Below are 20,266 nucleotides of genomic sequence, written 5' to 3' on the forward strand. Positions count from 1 at the left end.
TGAATCGTCCGAAGGGGTCATTCTAGAGTTCGGAGGTTCGGGGGTTCGGACGAATGCCCATTACCTAATCAGCAGGAATGTGCCCAGGTTGCTGCAAAGGATTAAAAAAATAAAAACATACAACAGTGAGGATTCGCTGGTGGTCACCCACCCAACTACTAACTCACCGGCGTGTGGCTTAAGTACGGCTGAGCGGACGGGAAGCCCTGTTTTCCACACCCTATGGTCGTATGTATAAGATATCTTACCGGAGAGAGTTATAGAACGTAAATTGTTAGGTACTAGATTAGGGGTGAATGAGGGTTGCGGTCACTACCTATCAACCACCGTACTAACCCTCTTAGTTACTTCTTAGTGCTATAATTTAGACTAGTTCTAATGGATTAAATAAAAAGTTCTATTATAAACAAACGAGAAATACTCTTAAGTGTCCTTCAAGATCATATATCGCGTATTAAATAAGGATTGGTCTTTAACCCTAAAAAATATTCTACGTTTCCTTTATTTTAATATAGACTCTCTGTGGAATATTTTAGTATCAGACCTAAATCTTTATTTATTATGTTCTATATAGTCAAATTTTGTTTTCTCTATCACTATTAAATATCCTCTGTCTTTATCCGTAGTATATATATAGAGAGAGCTAGGCCCTAGTTTGTTAAAGTCCTAATAATTTTCCCTCCTATTATTATCTTCTTGATTTTATGATATTACTTAGGACTATGGCAAACTTATAATCTAAGTAGGAATCCGGTTTATATAATATCCTCCTCGCGTCTTAATATACTACAGCTAAGTTTGCCACTACCTACACGCTATATATTTGTTATCACAATTTCTCTTCGAGTTTTCCTTTCTCTTGCTATCTCTCTATTCATTATCATCTTTATCTATCTTCTTAGATACATCACTTCCTATCATCTATATAAACCATCCCTCTACCAAAGTGACATTCCTATTGACTTCCTTTGCTTTTCTCTTACTACCTTACTTTTACGCTGGCCGAATTATTGCTTCAGCTTCCCCTTATATTCAAAGATAAATGTCATTCAACGGCCGCCTTGGTGTCGTCCCAATCTTGGTAAGTAACAAGTAACTGCCATCTTTGATGAAACCTCAGATCTCGCTGATATCTAGCCCCTTAACGTAAAGCAAGCTGAACGAACGTGCCCCGGGCCCCCACAGGGTGGGCCCCTGAGGTCCGTCCCGAGGTCGCGCGACCGAGAAAACTAAATCTGGAGCCCTTGTCATCTATACAACAAAAAGTGCCTCGGGCATACAAATCATCTCGGTCCAAACTTCTTGGGGATCTACAATTTTCAGTACTCGGTCAAAGGCTCGGACCTCTTCCCACGATCGTTGCGACAGCCTACCGAATGATGAATTCTCCCTCGGACGAACGCGCGACGAAGCGCAGAAAGGTTCGCAAAGGTACACACAGCTGCTGGGAGTGCAGGAGGAGAAAAGTCAAGTGTACTTTTTCGTCGCCGGATGATGGGATCTGCATCACTTGCCATCGTCGAGGCACGACATGTATCAACCAAGTAATCTTGGACGGACCGGAAATGGCTGATAGCGATACGGGAGATGCTGAGCAAGACACCTCTATTAATACACGGCTAGTGAGCGAGAGTGGTGTCCGTTCTCAGCAAGATGTTGCTGTTGGCTGTTTACCACCGACGCCCTTTGCAATACATACAACACCGGCATCGTCAGTGCATGACAAAGTTAGTCAGCATCTTCACATACGTGGGTATTTACTAATTATATGAAAGCAAAAGAGTACACTGAGTCTCCCACAGACTGAGAAACTACCAAGCCAACATGCGACACCTCGGTTCCCTTCAACGCCAGTGTCCTGTCATGGCTCTATGTCGGAGGCTTCCGCATATCCCAACATCACTCAAGCTCTACGAAATTCTCTCCCTCCTCAGAAAGACATCGAAATTCTCATTGAAAACCTCAGCGGCATGTCCATCCTTTGCTATCAATCCAGCTTCAAGCTTTGCAACTCGTGGCTGAGCGAAATGGCCAAAGAACAAATACCAGTAGCCAATCTCCTATATTCGGAAAGTCACCCAGTCTTGTTGGCAAGACAAATGCTGCTTTTCGCAGTAGGTTTGCAACACCTGTCTCCCAAAAAAGTGATACATGGCCTCAGCAAGCATCATTGCGCCATCATGGAGCAGCTAGCAGACTCAGCCATCAAGCTGGTGAATATGAATGACGTCTTGCTGGGCACGTTGGAAGGCCTCGAGAACCTCATCCTTGAAGGCTTCTATCATATAGATGGTGGCAACATCCGACGATCCTGGATTACAATGCGCCGTGCTGTCATGACAGCCCAGCTATTGGGCTTGCATCGACCAGGTCACTATCGCTTCAAAATTGTCAACCAGCAGAACGATCTGGAACCTGCGGTCATGTGGTCCTGTGTGGTTTCCACGGAGCAATTTCTATGTTTGCTACTGGGTCTTCCCACAAGCACCAGCAGTGCGAGTTTCACAATCCCAAGAGCGACGAGCGCTTGTGTTGAGAGCGGCAACTTGCCTGTACTCATTCCGGACGTGGTACGCAAGATTATCGAACGGAATCAGATGCACGCACCCCAGGAAGCACTTGACATGACTCAAAAGATCGATCAAGAGCTCTTGAGGGTCACCGAGCAATGGCCACCTGCGTTCTGGCGGCCATTGCAATTTGCGGGTCTCGAAGTAAACTCGGTAGATGCCTTCTGCGAAATTCGACGAGCTTGGGACCATATATTTTATTACTCTTTAGTGAACCAACTCCATTTGCCATACATGCTAAACCCAAGGCATACCTCGCAGAGAGTCTACTCGCGAATCGCCTGCGCAAGCGCCAGCCGTGAGATTTTGATCCGACAGATTGCGATCCGTACGTTCAACCCAATCACGGCCGGCTGTCGGATGAGTGATTTTGTGGCTCTGATTGCGGGTATGACACTAATGCTGGCTCACATCTTGAGCTACTGTAACAAAGGTACAGAAAACCTACTCATACACCACCGGGTTGGAGACCGGGCGACGGTGAAGCGGGCTCTTGAATGCATGGAATCCATGTTGGAGCTACATGAGGATGTCCTCACAGCTAAATGTGCTGCCCTTCTGAAGAATCTGCTGGATATTGAGGCGGGGTCTGCAGAGAGGCACTCGGATGACGGTCAAGAAGACGACCAAAACGTGTTGATAGTCAAGGTGCCGTACGTTGGTGCCATTAGGATTGCGCGAGATGGTATTTCGATTACGCCCTTGGACACGGAGCAGGAGCAAGTTTCCCATGAGGGCGTTACAATTGGGGGCTTTGGGTCTATCCATGTAGGAACACCACGCGACTCCGATCATCATACTGATGTGGTCACATCCGATGCTTCAACCTCACGACCAACCGTGCAGGCAGTGAGGCCATCATCAGCACGCAAGCACGGGGGACAGGCTGCCGAGGTCACCTCTAGAGAGGTTTTCGCATTGCCAGAAACATTTCCAGATGCTTCTGCTGGCATGGAAGAATGGCTTTTCCAAGGCCTTGACACTGCCTTCTTTGATGTGCTGATGAGCGGAGCGGGGGAGCAGCCGCTGAACGGCACTGAAAGTGAAGGATGGAATTTTACAATGTCCCCATAAATAATGATAATTAAAGATTTGTAAACTGCAAGGAGCTTTCCTGGTTTGCTCAGTTTTAAAGTGTTGATACTCGCGGTCTTGATATATATAACGCAAATGTCGTCGTCACGCTACGAAAATTTTGTAAAGTACATCCCCTTTTAAGAATCTGAATATCCACCAATCTCTCCTCTTATTCCTGCCCAAATGGACTCTACCGATATCAGCACCCAAGGCTCCATCCTTACCCGCAAGCACTGTGCATTTCGGAACAAACCTGGCCACGTGACTACACAATTCAACACCCCACTTTCCACATTCCACATCTCTTTGCATATAGACATCTACACTTGAAACTACAAATTGAAGAAAGAATAGCCCAATCAATTTCTCGCCATGGACACCAAATTAGTCTTCTACGACATTGCCATGCGCCCCCCAGTCGAAAAGAACAATAGCGCTGTAAACCCTTGGAAAACCCGTCTAGCCCTGAACTTCAAATCAGTCCCTTACTCAACCAATTGGGTCCCACTCCCCGACGTATCCAAAGTTCGGACAAGCCTCAACATCCCTGCCTGCCGCAAATTCGCCGACGGCACGGACTTCCACACTCTCCCCGTCCTGGTGGACCCCACAACATCCCGCAAACTCGGTGACTCTTTCGACATAGCAGTCTACCTACAAAAGCAATACCCAGCCGGAAACGATCTCTTCCCGCCTCAGTCTCTGGACTACGTCTTCAGCCCGGATGCCACAATTTTAATTCCGTTGTCTGAATGTGACCAGAGTGAATACCCCCAATATGCGCGCTTCAATATGAATATCGATGCTGCATTCACCACGCATGTCGCACTCATGGTTCAAGGGTTACCGTTAGACCCTGCAACTGCTGAGGTGACGAAGGCTGAGTTTGTTCGGCGGGCTGGAGTGAGCTGTTGGGAGGATTTTGCTGTTACACAAGAACAACGTGAGAAGCTTATTGCGTCCTTCCGGAATATGTTGGAAGGGCTGGCCAAGATTTTCGACGGGAATGGGCCGTTTTTACTTGGGGATCGGGCTAATTATGCGGATTTAATTGTTGGGGCTTGGCTAAGGATGGCGAGCAAGACTTTGCCTGGTGAGGAGTGGGAGTTGGTTAGAGGGTGGCATGGGGGTGTTTTTGGAAGGTTACATGATGCGTTGGAGATTTACGCGGTTGTTCATTAGGGGGCCCTTGAACTTTGGTCTTGAGACCTATAGATGCTAGATCCCACACTACTCTGTCGCCGATGAACTTGGTCTGCCTAACGTGGCGATACGAGGTTTTCTTTTGAAAATCAAGACGAATATGGGATGAGAGCGAGTTGATAGCAATGTGGAGAAATATCTGAAAGCCAACCGTGTACGTGTAGAATCCGGGAACCTGCATTGTTTCTGGCTGACAAATACTTCTACAGCGCAGCGCTGACACTGTGGTTGGTTCATCGGCTGACAAGGGGGCGAGTATGAACAGTGTTCGGCGCGGCGATCCTTCGAGGATTACGCCCATCCGTCTTAATATTACAATATTCAGCCTCTGAATAATCTTGGTATCGATTTCCGAAAGCTTGAATCGCGTATTGGTAAGCTGGATTTTCTTCATTCTTCAATCTTCCCTGGATGTGACTTACGGGAGTTCATGTGTGAGGTACAATAGAGATAAAATGGATCGAAGTCACGTCGAAGACCAGCATGGCGCGCCATGGGGTCATCGCTGGCGATCGTCCGATACTTTTATTGTCAGTACGATGGGCCTGGCATTGTTCACTGGTAAGTGATAACGCGTACGACGGAGATGGGTTCAGCATCACATTTCGCTAACGCTTATGGGTGACGCTCAGATGAACTACTTTTTGCCTTCATGATACCTTTACTACCTACTGTGCTAGAGCATCGAATCGGTCTAGAACCGTCTCTTACCCAGAGGTACACGTCCATATTTCTTATGGAGGGAGCATTTGTTTCTATAGTCTCGAGTCCAGTCATTGGGGCGATAGCCGACGCGACCTCGAACAAAAAGGCACTCTTATTGACTCTACTTATACTGGCTTTGGTCAGTACGGCCTGCTTATCACTCACAACCCAGTGTATGTTTCTTTTATTCCTTGCCGGTGATCGATCGTCGCGTCTCAAACCAAGCTGACTGTGTGTGCAGTGGTATGGCTGTTTGTTGGTCGGTTCTTCCAATGTATCACTAGCAATGCATTGTGGATAATAGGGATGGCAACCATGGTTGAGAATCTTGGAACAGAACACATGGGCAAAATCGCGGGTCTGACTTCCACAATCACAGCTGCAGGCACCACCGCCGGGCCGGTTCTCGCAGGTCTATTGTTTGAAGCGGGAGGGTACTGGTGCGCGTGGGCAGGCGCGGCTGCGTTTCTCTTGGTGGATATCATCATGCGTCTCTTCATGATAGAAAAACCTGTCAAACTTCGGGGAGTAGTGGAGAACCAGGAGGGAGAGCCTTTGCTACAAAATGACCCGCCCACAGTCGCCGGCGAACAGTCCAATCGACCAATTTCTTCAGAGGTGAACGGATGGCGTTTTCACATTTGCCTGTTCCACGAAACGCGTTTCTCCGCGGGAGTCTTTTGCGCTTACGTTTTCGCTGTACTGATTGGCTGTTTTGAAAGTACTCTAGCAGTACATGTGCGAACCGCATTTGGATGGAGAGCACTTCATGTGGGATTGTTGTTCACTTTGATCCAGGGTCCTGGCATGCTGTTCGCAGCTCCAATCGGCTGGATGAAAGACCGGATAGGATCGCGAACTCCAACAGCGGTGGGATTCTTCGGCTTAGTGCCCTTCGTCATACTCTTGGGTGTTCCTGGCAACAATCTTTTCCCTTGGGCAAAAAATGAGGCTTTGGGAAAGAGCCTCTATGTGGGTTGCATGGCAGCTATCGGATGTTTGTTGTCTCTTTTGAACGGGGCGGGCTCTATTGAGGCAACTGGTGAGTGAACCTAGACCACAGACATGTTACAAGCTAAGATCAGTTGAACCCATGTAGAAGTGATCGAAAAGCTTGAAGCGCGCGAGCCTGGTAAATTCGGTCCCAACGGGGGCTATTCTCGCGCCATAGCCGTGACTAATATGTCCTGGATGACTGGGTTGATGAGCGGTCCTCTTTTGGCGGAGGTCGTGATCGGAATTTTCGGATACTTCGAGCTGCAATGTTGTCTCGGTAGGTTGCTTTGACATCTTAAAAGGTCTCGTCTCTAATCGTCATAGGGGTCATATCTTTGATAGCGGGGTGCGTCGCTCTGTTCTTCTTGGGCTCCCGTAGCCCGAAGCCTGTAGAGCAGCCAAGCGTGTGATGTCAAAGCAAATTTATATATAGAGTTTATTTAATAGCAAGATTATGTTAGGTTAAATCATATTGGCATGAGCATGTATTCATTCTTTCTCCATGTCAGACGAAAAATATCATGGAGGGAGAAGCTGTGTGTCTCCAAGATGGGAGGCAGGACTGCTGCGTGTCTCACGCTCTTTGGCATAAAAAGTTTGTGCAAACAGTCGGATCATTCTGCGATCAGTCTTTTTTGAAGGTGTTCGTGGGACTCGTGTGCCTAGCAAAAACAACGTCGGGATCATGTAGAGCGGGAGGGATATGGCAAGAACTTCCTTGATTTGGGCAACCTTTTGACAGGCCGCATGATCTTGACTTGCGTCTTTGAGACAGAGCTCTTCCGTTTCAGAGTTCTCTGGGTGATCACTGAGGTACAAGAATGCAGCAAGACATGGATCTTCTTTGCCGTCAATGACACCGAGAAGATCTACCACAATGGCGTCTTTAGATGTGAGAGATCTTCTCGCAAGGTGCTCGACCTCAATGACATCAATTCGACACCCGTCCAGCTTTACAATTGTGTCTTTCCGTCCAATGTACTCAATCCGTCCCTCAGGGGTCCATCGTGCCAGATCTCCTGATTGATACAAGCGGGCAGATTGTCGATCTGGATGAAGCTCCTTCAACCAGCACGGTATCTCCGCAAGAAATCCAGCTGGCTTAGTGCGGTCTGATGCTTGATGATCCTGGTCAAGATAGCCCCTTGAAAGATGAGGCCCCTCGATCACAATCTCCCCGACGGCGCCAATTGGCATCAGCTTCGCCGGGCATTTTGGGTCGACAATCCAGATCGCACCACTAGACGGCCTTCCGATAGTCGCAGGCGAGCTACTAGGGTCATGTACATTGTCATTGTATGCACAACAAACTGCTGCCTCGCCCATGCCAAATTGGTTAATCAACTTTGTCGAGCTTTCAGCCCAATTGCTCAGAAGATCCTTCGGAAGAGGCTCTCCACCAACGCATAGGATCTTGAGATTGCTCATTGCTTCTGGCTTTGCTTTTATAGCCACGGTAGGTGTGAGGAAGGCAATGTTGGCGTTGAGCATTTGGATGTTGTCGGCCAGATCCTGGACAGTCTTCATCGGACCTGGTACGCAGCAGCAACCTCCTACAATAAGAGGAACCAAGAATTCCAAGTTGCTAATGTCGAATGCGTAATCGTCAAAATGCAAGAACCTGGTGTCTTCATTCAGACCGAGGTTGTGCGCGTAGTCTTTGATAGCGGAGGCGTAAGACCGGTGCTCTTGCAAAATGGCCTTTGGCCTGCCGGTGCTCCCAGAGGTGAACAGGACCGTGCATGCATTGGATGGCTGGATAGTTTGACACAGAGCCGACTGCGGTCCCAATGGGAGCGCCCATAGCCATTCGGGGGAGACCGCAATGACCGTTTTAATGGTATTGCGGAAATGCTCTGCAAAGCCAAGGTCACTCAACATGATCTTGGCACCGGTGCGCTTTATTACTGAATTGAGATAGGCTGGTGGATTGCTGGAGTGGATCGAAATGTAGGCTCCTCCTGCACGCAAAATGGCCAATCGCGCTACGATTGCCCACGTTGACTTCTGAAAGCTACTCAAAACAAAAGTCTCGGGCTGTACGCCCAATCGACTGAGGTGAAGTGCTAGTCGGAGCGACAACTTATTCAAGTCCTGATAAGTCAAGTCGCCATCAAATGAGCGAACTGCAAGTTTTGTTGGATATTTGTGGCAATTTTCCACGATTAAATCGTGCAGACATCTAGAGCTAGAGGTCGCTTTTGTACGCGTAAGGTTCTTAATTGCTTTTCGATGCGGCTCCGGGCAGTAATCAATCGCTTCGAGCTTGAAGCTCACAGGATGTGCGGTAATTTGATGCAGGACTTGTTGAAAAGTCCACAACATGCTGTCGTTTAAGTAGTTTGCGGCATTTTCCGAATTCCTGATGCCAGCGCTCATTCGGTCATTGCTCTTGACAACGACAAGCTGGATGGTGAATGATGGCAAAAGATTAGAATATGAAAGCCAATACAGCGCAGACGATCAGCTTACCTCTAGCTTTGCATCTAGTGAAGTCGATGGTGTCAAAAGTCGGTCTGGAATCGTTACATATCTGAGTGCTGAATTACAAACATGGCGGGACTGAGGGAGATCTGAAAGTCGAGCACCATAAGACTGTGACGAACTTGTCACTTTGCTGAATTCTTTCATCTCCAGAGCTTCGAGAAGTGACGATACATCCCAATCTGGATTCACTCGCACGGTGAAAGTGATCGGGGGATCAGATCTCGGAATCGATTCTTCAACAAAGCTCAAGCTCATCACCTCCTCTGGGTGGAAACAACGAAGGGTAAGAATCCATGCGGCTTTCAAAAACTTTGATTCCTTGATAGGCGCCAGCGATACTTTAGTCTCTTTCGTGCTGGCCCAGTGGTGGCCTAGTTCAAGTTCAATGAAGCCTTCAGACGAGTAAACAGACTTAGTGGTTTGATGGCCTGTGAAACTCTCGACCGATCTATTTGAGTCTAGCAAACTTGGAGCCATCTCTCAAACTCATGAAACAGGAGGTCAGAGGTTTGGAAGGCAAAATTATCACTGAGAACCTATATTGTAGGACACCGGTATTTACACAAGAGATTCTACCCGTAAACTACTGGTCTACACCTTTACCAGCGGTGAGAAAACTTTACGGTATACTTTGCAAATATCGAAGTAAGGGTTTGAATTGTACAATACCCAGAACTTTCTTGTTTTTTTCTCCCTTTTGTCTCGCCCCCTTGATGAATATACTACCATAGTTCCAGAGGTTGTTAATTTACCAAACGAAGGGTATAATACAATGCGTTGAAGCCCTAATGTGGGGATGGTCATCGAGTTACGGTAACTTGTAGGCTTCACTTTCTGTGAACATACGGTGTACAACAAATTGTGATGTAACAAAGCAGACTCCCCGCAAGCTCGGATTTGCTCATATCCCAAATCCTGTCAAGCTGCCTCGTCATATCAAGGTGACGATTTGACATGTAGATCTCGGTGGGGCACTTTGGCGATCGATTTGTTTAGCTGGAAAACCTCCCGTTGTTTCTAGGGGAACCTGATATATTCTGAAGTTCCATTGTGAAAAGAACAATAAGACCGGATCATTTTTATGTATACCCGTCTAGGACAGCGAAAAAAAAAAGGATTCCAGGACAAAATCAACAAAAGTAGGATTCCTACTGTAGGAATGTCGTTTTCGCTGCCAAGTCCTCTCCCGGTTCATGCAGGGTGCGTTCACCCACAAATCTAGACCGCGACTTAGCGTACATATCACATGTGCAGAATGGAAGATATCTTGGTTTTGGGTTTTGTTGCAGCGGGCTAAAGACAAGTCTAGGCTATGTTTTGTAGAACATGTGGACTACGGAGTGCACTTTCCCGTATTATCACTGCATTTCGCGTAACTGGTATCCATTCTTGGTATTTTTGGGTCGCTCAGCTGGTCAAAATGGGGTGAAGATCATCGAGCGAGATGGAGGCAATGAATCCATGGAAGCGGGTAACCGAGAGAGTATGTTTTGCTCACTTTCCCTCTCTTTTTCTGTTACCTGATTCAAGCTAAGTTCCTTACATCTACTCCATATTTGCATCATGACTGTCACCATAAGCTCAACTTCCAATTGCGACAGTTTGGTGGAACCCCCTCTAGATCACGATCTTCATAATGCTTGGGGTACTTTATACTCGAACAGCGTCTTGATCAGCGACGAGCGCACTCGCCGAGTATGGGAGGACTACACCGTGAATACCGCCAGAGTTGAACAACAGTACCACGTTCTTCTGAACGAGTATACCGACCGTTTCCAATCCTTTTTCGGGGGATACTGGCCCATCACATTCCACGCACATGTGAGCGATGTACTCATACCAACAACTATAGCAAGCCTCATTCTCAACACGGCATCAACGTGTCCATTGGTGGTGGAGGATCCCGCATTGTCCCCGTTGCTCAAGGATGATCCCGAGCCAGAAAAAGTCCAACAGTTTGTTCGGGAGCTTCTAGGCTGGACCGATGTACATATTGCGGCGCCAAAGTTGGCCATTGTGGAGGGAATTTATGGCGGTGCTTATGGGCCTCTGGTAAGTCTCTACAATGTTCCGTGGCTGATTGCAAGTGAATAACAAGGAAGGCAGGCCCATTCATCCAACGAATGGGAATATAGAATTATCGGGTCCGGTCCTTCGTCGGTTTTTATAAGTCTGAGTGACTTCTCGTCCGAGGATAGATTATTGACCAAGATCATTGCCGCTAAAGCCGAAGGCTGTGTGGCGGTTATATGCGATCTGGTGGATGCCTCAAACGGAACTGTATTTCCTCCCGCGTTCTTTCGCCTCCTGCGATCCTGCTGCGATCAAGCACGTATTTGTCTTCTCGTGGACGAGGCTATGACCGCAATACGATGCGGAGCGCCTTTGGCCTCTCAAAGAGCAGAGTATTGCGAAGATGGAAACCTTCAACCTGACATGATTGCGTTTGGCAAAGGAATGGGCGTAAGCGGCGTTGCTATCAACTTCAATGGCCTGATGATGCGACACCTTGCTTTTCATAAGCGGGAACTGATTCTTCAGTCCATCAGATTCTGGCGTTCTATGGTAACCAGGCCCATCGCTACTCCAGTGTTAATTGAGGCCTTGGGGATTTTGAACGTGGCCGAGGCAGAGGATTGGCCAGCGAGAAGTGAGCAGATCGGAGTTGCATTCCGGAAGTTCATCCATCGCTATTCTGGAAGGAATGGTCACGGAAATGAGATCATACGCGGGCTAGGTGCTTTTATTGCCATCGACCGTGAGTTTTCCAAGAAATTCCGCGTCATGGCGGCATTTAGAAGGAACAGTTCTTGGGCACGGTGGATTCCCAAGCTCAACAGCACTGCTTTTGTTAATGATCAAGCGATCGAGACTTATTTGATTGGTTCTGGTGCTAAGAACCTCCGACAATCGTTATCGCAGGAAGCAGAAAAGCAGGGGACAGCGCCGCTGTGGTGTTGGGTTTGTGGGATTGACGCGATTGTAGAGGACTGGTGCCGAACTTGCTTTTTGGGGTACTGTGGCACTGCAGACTGCGCAAGGGGGTTCCACGCCCATGATTGTCTATAGAACCGATCAAATCTTGTCCTTGATTCGTGTTTAGAATGGCTTGACGTCGAGTCAATATAGGGCAAGCTTTTGGCTGATCGATTCCAACAATCTGATCCCCTTTTCAAAGACTTACAAAACATAAACTGTATGATGAGATATGTCTGCTAATATTGAATACGAGAGCCCTGGAGGAGTAATTGTTCTGAGTGAGGTAAGCTACGAAAGTTGTGTTTGGATTTGGATACCTGGGCAGTCATTGGGCATAGTGCGAAAGCCATGCATGTGTCCTTGCATGGAAAACTAAGTTTTACAGAACATATAAGCTGTAATAAATAATCTCGCAGGTATAATACCATTAATCAGCAACGCCAAAATTTTCCAGCTTTGCTCATCAGGATTTCGTGTTATGGTGCGAAGACTGAGATATGCCCCTATCCACAATAAAGGAAAATGAAGAGAATACTTTTTTTGACTACCGTGCCACCACACATAATCCAGAAATATATTTCTGACGATGATTGGTCGAATGAGATGTTACCGGCTCAACTCTCGAAAAGGGGTGCCTCAGTGACCATCAAACGCTGGACAGACGAAGACATCATCACCACCATCCTGGACAGTGACCTAGTGACTTTTCTCTGGGCCGAGGATTACATTCAACATCCTGTTGCCTTTCGGGAATTTCTGGAAACAGCCAAAAAAGCAATCAAAGTAAATCAAGATGGGGCAACCCCCCTGCATAATGAATCATATCGACCTAGTCCAATGGAACATGGACAAGAATTATCTCCTTGATATGCAACGAGCTGGGTTCGATATACCCACGACCAAAATCATCGATGCAGAGCAATTTTCGTCCGCGTCTGTGCTGCAACAACGAATACAGATGTTTCAATCATCCGGCTCTATTGTGCTCAAACCGTCTATCTCTGCGTCCTCCAACAATACCCGACTCATTTCAGATATCTCAGCACTATCAAATGACGATACCGCATATCTAGATTCATGCACGAAGGGCGATCTACAAAGCTCGTTAGTCATACAACGATTCGAACCGGCCATCGCCACAGGCGAATATTCCTTTGTTTTCATCGGGGAACACCTTTCTCACGTTTTTTTGAAAGTCCCTAAAAGCGGTGAATTCCGCTGCCAGCCTCAATTCGGTGGCATGATTAGTCCTAAAACTATCGATGCAATCGAGGAGAGAACATTATCAATGGTGAATGCTATTTTCGACACCCTTAGAATGTGGTTCGGGAAGGGATCAACGGGTGAGATGGGGTATGTGCGTATCGATGGTTTGGTGACCGACGAAAGCGCCTTCATCTTGATGGAGATTGAGGCCATTGAGCCTTGCCTTTATCTCGAAATGGAGGGCCTTCAAGACATGCTTTCTCTCTTGTTGAAATAGTATCTAAGCAATTGATTGTTATCAACTCCATTCCCGCATCAAATCGAGCCGATAGATTCACCCACGGGTATTTTGATAGTAATGGACCTCGTAGATGGTTCCAAATTCCCTTTGCATTGAGAGGCAGAGTTAAAGATAAGCACTCCCATGACTGTGGACCAGTTTGTCTTCATGTCTCACTAATCCATGCATAGCTGCCTGCCTAAGTTATCTCTCTCACCTTCTAGTCGGCACCAAAATGAGTCCAAATAGCTCCAAATTCATGGGTCCGACAGCAATTCCCAACCAATCCGGCATGAGATCATCTCCAATGACCGGTTCATGATTGCGTTCAAAAAAATCTCCACCCGGATCAGGTTTTCTTTCCCGGGATACGTTCGGCACTAGTCCAGTGGAGTACATTCGCCATTTGTCCCATAAAAATACCCCAGGTCGTCGATAAGGTGAGATATCTTCCATTGTAGCAGATGGACGCCGGCGAGAGTGACCACGCAAAGCCACATGACGTATTGTTCGAAATGACATCGTCTGTCCGGAGGGCCTATGGCAATATGGTGTAGTCAAATGCCAAGCCTGCGTCACTGGATCTTTGGTGGGCGTTTGTGATGGACACTAGAGCGGAGAGTGGTCCTTCACAATCGACCGAGCGACTTTAAAGGACGAAAAGAATGGTATCGATGTGTTTGGTGCCAACTCCTAGACGACCGTGGACCGCTGCTCTAGCTCTAGCGATTCTCCAGTAGAAGGCAAGGCTAAAGGAGCTCCCAATTCCACTAATACCGACGCCACAGTCCAGATTTGTTCGGTCTTAAAGTCAAGTATTTCATTCAACGTAGTATATGCATCAAGTTTATTGATTGATTCCCTCGACCATATCCAGTCTGGACCAGTCGAAGGGCTTTCGGTGCTATTGGTTGATGATGAAGCTCGCCGATCCACAGCTTTTCGAAGGTTAGAATAGCACTCAAGCTGCCATATTGCCTAGTACACACGATACTATTCGATAAGAGAAAGGCTTATTTGCCTTTTGTCCTCGAATCGGCGAGGTTCCTACAGCAGTAACCAATCCTTGCCTTAAAGTCAAGAGACAGATGCATGCCAAACGCTGGGTTTGGGCGGCGATACGAAGGATGCAACAAGCCAAATCTGAGGTCTGCCGGCGAAAAGCGTATTCAAGGGCGTTTTGTTCTCCATTAGTTGGTTGTATATGCTCGTCGAGACTTGTACAGTAAATTGAAGGGTCATGAACAAGGGCAATGTTTGAGATTAGCTTTTTGATTTCAGGGTACGATGGAATAGAATTTGATGAGATCACGTCTTGGATGATCGCACAAGAGTTGGCTCGAAAGACTGCCCTGGCTTGCAGGGATACCATATTAAGCTGTCCACGCCCACGAAGTCTGTATTTCCAAGGATCTGACTGACGAGTTCGGCGGGAAGTCGTTGGAACGGATCCATTGCAGAGGCTGCATATAGCAAGCATTCGCATCGATAGCCTAGGAAATAGCGAGAAAAAGAGACTAGGGAGTAGGAATTCTCGGGGATCGCAACGGATAGAGGGTCCTCATGCCCCACGGTGGATCGCGGCCTGGAAACTGCCTAATCACGCTAAATTAGTGGAGCAAGCCTTGCGAATATAAAGAAGGACAGAAATCTGGCAGTACAACAATGTATGGTATTTTCGGTGGCATGTAACTCTCTAAATAGTTGTATAATATTGACAAAAGCAGGATTTGCCAAGGTCCACGCCAGGCTTACCAAGGTCAACAAACAAAGTGACTAATCAATATATGAGCCCGCTTTTGTGTGGCTCCACACGGTCCGTTGATATTCCGGCTGTATCTGTTGTGGGATCACATGCTCGGTGCCTGGTTTGTCAGGCATGCTTAATGTTACCTATTTAGGTAGCTTCGTGTTTATTCGTAGAGAAATCAATCCTTTCTTCTCTCCGCTGCTTGCTCTATCACTATCAAGTTGAGATTCGACAAGGGGATAGTTTGGTAGATTGTCAACTGTCCTCTTATCTAGATATATACACTTGAGAGTATTTTCTAAATTCGCTAGTGGATATTGATACAAAAGGTGCTCGCTTCCCCCGTTTGACTAGCTTCCATCCACCTTAATTCGTTATTTGTGCATTTCCCCTTCTTACTGTTCGAGATGGAATGATGAGCATGACTGTCTCGATATGGACGTTACCATTTGATACCGCAGTTTATAACCATCTTCACTTTGCGTTCGCAGAGGTCACAGAAGCCTATGAGCTCAATATCTCCAAGATCCAGGCCCAGTTTGACAAGCTTAAGAAAGTGGGCTTAGTCCAGCGTATTATATCATTTGGTAGATGGTCCTATTCAACTAAGGCTGACTGGGCTTCGATCTTCGGACAAGGCGTCACAGGTGCAAAAGTGTCATTAAAATAAGTGACATGTCTCAGGATGATGCTTACCCAGAGTACTGGCAGCTACAGTGCCGCTGGTCAGACGATTGCGACTATACATCTCAGGGTGGTCATGCCAGGAACCTTGACTACAAGGATGCAAGCTTGGTCTATATTGGGCTTGACAGTCTGCATGAGGAGAAGGTCCGTAAACCCAAATTTTCATGTTTGGGGAGCGGTGGGATAGTGGTAGGTTATCGGCTTCAAGCTCGGTGTCTCTTGAAAGACTAAGATCAATTTGGAAGCCGAAATCTGAGCGTGGAAGAAATGGAAATTAGAAAAGCTTTCCCGTCATAGCATGATATATAGATATTTAGTTCTTTTGTACCAGTACGAGAACATTCCTTGAAGGTCAGTAATCCTTTATTGTCTCTCAATCGTTGAGTTTCGGGCATGAGCGTCAGACTGAGTACGCAGATAGAGGATCATATGAGGCCGAGACTAAAAGCAAGGCGGCCAGGTTTGGAGGATATGTTTATCTACGTGAGATTATAATGAATGATGTCAAACTTTTGTTTAAAAGACCAAAAGAGGTACTCCATTATATCCAGATGTGATATATTACCATCGTTGCCACCCCCCGCTTTCATTCTAGGTACAAGGGGCTTGTATAGAGATTATTGACATGAATAGCTCTTATCAGTCCGTGCGACCACGCCATTCATGAATCCGGAATATCCAATCACGAACAAGAGCTTCAAAAACACTAGTCTCATCGATAGGGAGACCATGCGTACCACGATCTAGAATGACATAGGTTGATCGTGGGTAAAGCTCCAGCAAGCGAAGGCTATCTCGGTAGCCTACGCTCTCGTCTTGCCGGCCACATACAACAAGTGTGGGTGCAAAGAACTTGGCATTTTCATTATCCAGCGAAAAGGATAACTGATATCGATGTGGATCCGCTCGGATTGGATCTAACACCTTATTATCTGCTGCTTTTTCCGCTGGAAGGAGAATCTTCTCGTATTTTGCCTTTAAAGTTTTAACATAGGCAGGCGTTTGAACGAGAACGTTTCCAAGAAGTGTCCTATCCTCGGCTGATATGTTGGACATGAGTTGGTCATTTGCGACCAAAGGTTTGAAATCATCGAGATCACGCATGCTGTCCTTTGGCTCAATAAGCGGTACGCGCAATAGTAAACCATCGACTTGCTCGATATATTTTTGAGCTATCGCACGTGCAAGGTAGCCGCCACATGATGAGCCGACAAGTAAGAATCTTGACTTCCCAAGTCGAACATCAATAAATTGCACCAGACGAAGGTAAATCTCGTCCATATCCTTGATATTATTCGCAGGTGTCGTGCCCATTCCTGGAAGGTCCACGTAAATCCGGCGAAGTCCCGGTGTTTTGTTGAAAATCGGCTCGAAGTCTAGCTCCTCGGCTCTCCCCTCCATCTGCCATCCATGAATGATCAATATGGGAAGTCCTTCGCCGATTTCATGTGCAGAGAGAATAGATTCCATTTTGTTGCTGGGTAGTGATTTTGTGAATATACGAGGAGCAGGAACCAGAGCAGGTACAAATTATTCAATCAGAATCACGCCATCTCAGCGTGCTTACAAAGTGTTGTTACTAGCTTAATGCGAAGTAACAGATAGAGAAAAGAAGTTGCCAGGTTGCCGCTTAACTTGCTCAATTTGCATAGAACCCCCCCCGGAAATTTACACTAACCCATATTGGATCTAGCGTACCATGTGATTGGGGTTTGAAAGAGTGTCTTAAATGTTTCCTGACATAAAAGTGATATCGCGTGCCATAGTAAGTACTACAGAGTGTACATATATCGCATTCCATCATAACCATTCGTGAGTTTAGATTAGGGAATTGATGCTGGCACTGAATTTTGAGTACCGCCTTCTTGGTTTAGTGCGACCAAATATTATGCCATATATTCTGCCGACTTCATTGATTCTGGTTTACATATTCCGTAGTGAAAATATATGTATTTTAATTAGAAAAAAAATCGCATATTCTGCCTATTACCTGCCTTAATTTATTCTATAAAGGTGTGACGGAGTATTTGATAAGTGGCTGACGGCGGAGGAGTTGATGGAGTTGACAATACGGGAGGGAGTCCTACGAAGTGAGATGTGACATGACTGACTTACTTTTGTTAGTGGTTTACATACAAAGTGCGGGTACCTACTGTCTTGCTACAATTGTATGGCGACCTCGGGAGATTGGTAGAAAAGCGGTGTATAAAATTTGAAGGGGTGCAAGCATCCAAGGGGAGGGTGCGAGTATCAATTCCTACAAATAGAAAAGAAATTAATACTAGCATATATGCTTCGAGAAGGTGATGATAAATGCGGTCAGGCAGTATCCAATGAGAGAGTTCTGTCGAGTTGTTGCCTGGACTAGACGAGCATAGGTGAGCATATCCCTCTCGGCTGAGCTGTACAACATACATAAATGCTCAGAAATAGTACTCCGTATACGCGGCAATTATCCACTTTCTCCAGTGTAAAAAACACCTAGTGCAGGAGGCTTAGTATCAGCGTCGGGGCTGAAGTTACTTACGACTTCACCGTTTTTAGACGGCAGCCTCCAGCTCCAGAACGGCACGCGCGGCTTCCTTAGTGCTGCATGTAATGGCGGGATGGAAGGAGAAGATGGATCAGTTATCATGTAAGATGCAAGATCTTGCATCTCTATTTCATCATACATCTCGAAGAAGTAGAAAAACGCATTCTAGCGTGTCTCTTAGAGAGCGCTGTTACTTGGATAATAGCATAACAGACAAGTCATATGTATCTGTCTGCTTGCACTGCCGTGATCTTCTGGGTGGCTGCCGTGTATGCCAGCCATATACTCTCTAACGATAGCATAATTGTTTTACCTCCAACTCTTGTCGTGTAGTAGAAACTGGGCTGTATGCATTTATATTGTAGTCACTATCACTTTGGTTCTGAAATAAATAGGCCCGTTTCTCATCAAAAATTCAAGCCAATTCTACAAGGCTGTGTGCAAAAAAATCAGCCATTGCATGGCCTCTGTAACTATAATGCTTAAATGCGCGTACAAGGGATCGACAGGAGAACTGCTTTCCTCAGATACCCAACAAGTTTGTATCAGGACACCAATAACGTTGATACCTGATATATAAGGTATCAACATGAAGTGGCGTGCCGCAGTAAGACATGTTGTTGTTCAATGGTGGGACCGTTGGTTTAAAATAGCCGGCCACCCGAAGAAGGCAGAGAAATTTCGGATACCCAAACCTACTCATTGGTCAGCCACTAGGACGCGAAGCAATGAGATCGAATCTCAAGTATCCTCTTTATAGGGTCCACTGTGGCATATAAGACATTTTCTTACAATACATGACGACATCTGGAACTAAGCTAAAGCACATATGCTCTAGCGTGCTTTTGAACAAGCCGTGAGTACGTTCCGGAGATTGTTCTGATTTGAGTGAAACGAGCTTTGATCCACTCTATATGGGGCGTTCGAACCAAGATACAATCATATGGGTCGCATGATCCAATCACTACATATGTGGCTTATCGACTTCGCCTATATTTAGTGAGATTATGTACATATACATATTTAAGCTATCCTTATTGATACATTCTGTATCAAGTCATGTATATATGGATGTAGGGAAAACGTTATGCTCGCTTAGCATCACCATGTACATAGTAACACGAAAAACAAGCTTCAGCCACACTCGAGTACTCTCAAGAACACGAATAGGGAACCGAAGCCATGCATCTGACACGTCGTCTAGTCCCCGCACGTCCCCAGGTCATGATAACGAGGGTTATGTATAAAGTAGTTACGAGTGCCTGAGCATGGCAAAATTAAAAATAAAAAAATTACCCTGCCCACCATCCAAGATTACTAGTGACTCTGTGCGATTTCCGGGGCCGGTATTAGATAGCACAAAATCACCAGGATAGGAATTTCCCCCGGGAGTGCAACTATGTTGTAGAGACGGGACGGGATTGTTAGATACATGTACATATATGGTATGTAGGTGCATATCTAGGGTCCACTGGATTTGCTTGGGCTTATCTAAAATACGAGAGGGAATAAATCGGCGAAACAGGCTCCGATAGCGAATTCAAGATTGGGTGAATATTCTATTAAACAGGGAATTTCAAGTTCTTTGTGTATTATTTTCTTCCTTTGAGAGGTCTGAAATTGAAGATGTGACGTCGAAGGCGGGTACCGAAAAAAAAAAAAAAAAGAAATCCACTACAAAGATGGGCTTAAACGGATATACGAAGTTTTACCGAGAATATCAAGGAAAATGAGAGCGCTCTAGAATTGGGATTGTGTAACTTATTCTTAGAGATAGTAATGTAGAATTCTTT

General features: G+C 46.2%; 7 protein-coding genes across 7 annotated transcripts; 5 read left to right on the plus strand and 2 right to left on the minus strand.

Moving 5' to 3' along the window:
• Window positions 1–1,376: 1,376 nt before the first annotated feature.
• Window positions 1,377–3,644, plus strand: N7517_009518 (uncharacterized protein; the record flags this gene model as incomplete). Its single annotated transcript, XM_056727241.1, has 2 exons — window positions 1,377–1,727; window positions 1,776–3,644. 2 exons carry the CDS (start codon window positions 1,377–1,379, stop codon window positions 3,642–3,644), a joined length of 2,220 nt encoding a protein of 739 aa, XP_056575813.1.
• Window positions 3,645–4,019: 375 nt separating this feature from the next.
• Window positions 4,020–4,829, plus strand: N7517_009519 (uncharacterized protein; the record flags this gene model as incomplete). The annotated part of the gene is made up of 1 exon (XM_056727242.1): window positions 4,020–4,829. One exon carries the CDS (start codon window positions 4,020–4,022, stop codon window positions 4,827–4,829), a length of 810 nt encoding a protein of 269 aa, XP_056575814.1.
• A 476-nt stretch (window positions 4,830–5,305) lies between these two features.
• N7517_009520 (uncharacterized protein) lies at window positions 5,306–6,961 on the plus strand (the record flags this gene model as incomplete). The annotated part of the gene is made up of 5 exons (XM_056727243.1): window positions 5,306–5,411; window positions 5,483–5,728; window positions 5,797–6,597; window positions 6,655–6,828; window positions 6,876–6,961. 5 exons carry the CDS (start codon window positions 5,306–5,308, stop codon window positions 6,959–6,961), a joined length of 1,413 nt encoding a protein of 470 aa, XP_056575815.1.
• A 109-nt stretch (window positions 6,962–7,070) lies between these two features.
• N7517_009521 (non-ribosomal peptide synthetase) lies at window positions 7,071–9,515 on the minus strand (the record flags this gene model as incomplete). Its single annotated transcript, XM_056727244.1, has 2 exons — window positions 7,071–8,957; window positions 9,024–9,515. 2 exons carry the CDS (start codon window positions 9,513–9,515, stop codon window positions 7,071–7,073), a joined length of 2,379 nt encoding a protein of 792 aa, XP_056575816.1.
• Window positions 9,516–10,601: 1,086 nt separating this feature from the next.
• N7517_009522 (uncharacterized protein) lies at window positions 10,602–12,107 on the plus strand (the record flags this gene model as incomplete). Its single annotated transcript, XM_056727245.1, has 2 exons — window positions 10,602–11,090; window positions 11,145–12,107. The coding sequence occupies 2 exons, from the start codon at window positions 10,602–10,604 to the stop codon at window positions 12,105–12,107; spliced, it is 1,452 nt and encodes a 483-aa protein (XP_056575817.1).
• Window positions 12,108–12,861: 754 nt separating this feature from the next.
• On the plus strand, window positions 12,862–13,500 carry N7517_009523 (ATP-grasp domain-containing protein; the record flags this gene model as incomplete). The annotated part of the gene is made up of 1 exon (XM_056727246.1): window positions 12,862–13,500. The coding sequence occupies one exon, from the start codon at window positions 12,862–12,864 to the stop codon at window positions 13,498–13,500; it is 639 nt and encodes a 212-aa protein (XP_056575818.1).
• Window positions 13,501–16,579: 3,079 nt separating this feature from the next.
• Window positions 16,580–17,410, minus strand: N7517_009524 (alpha/beta fold hydrolase; the record flags this gene model as incomplete). Its single annotated transcript, XM_056727247.1, has 1 exon — window positions 16,580–17,410. One exon carries the CDS (start codon window positions 17,408–17,410, stop codon window positions 16,580–16,582), a length of 831 nt encoding a protein of 276 aa, XP_056575819.1.
• Between the last annotated feature and the right edge of the window lie 2,856 nt (window positions 17,411–20,266).

This window comes from Penicillium concentricum (genome assembly GCF_028827145.1).
Source record: "Penicillium concentricum strain IBT 3081 chromosome Unknown utg000004l_segment0_segment0, whole genome shotgun sequence".
Taxonomy (NCBI): Eukaryota; Fungi; Ascomycota; class Eurotiomycetes; order Eurotiales; family Aspergillaceae; genus Penicillium; species Penicillium concentricum.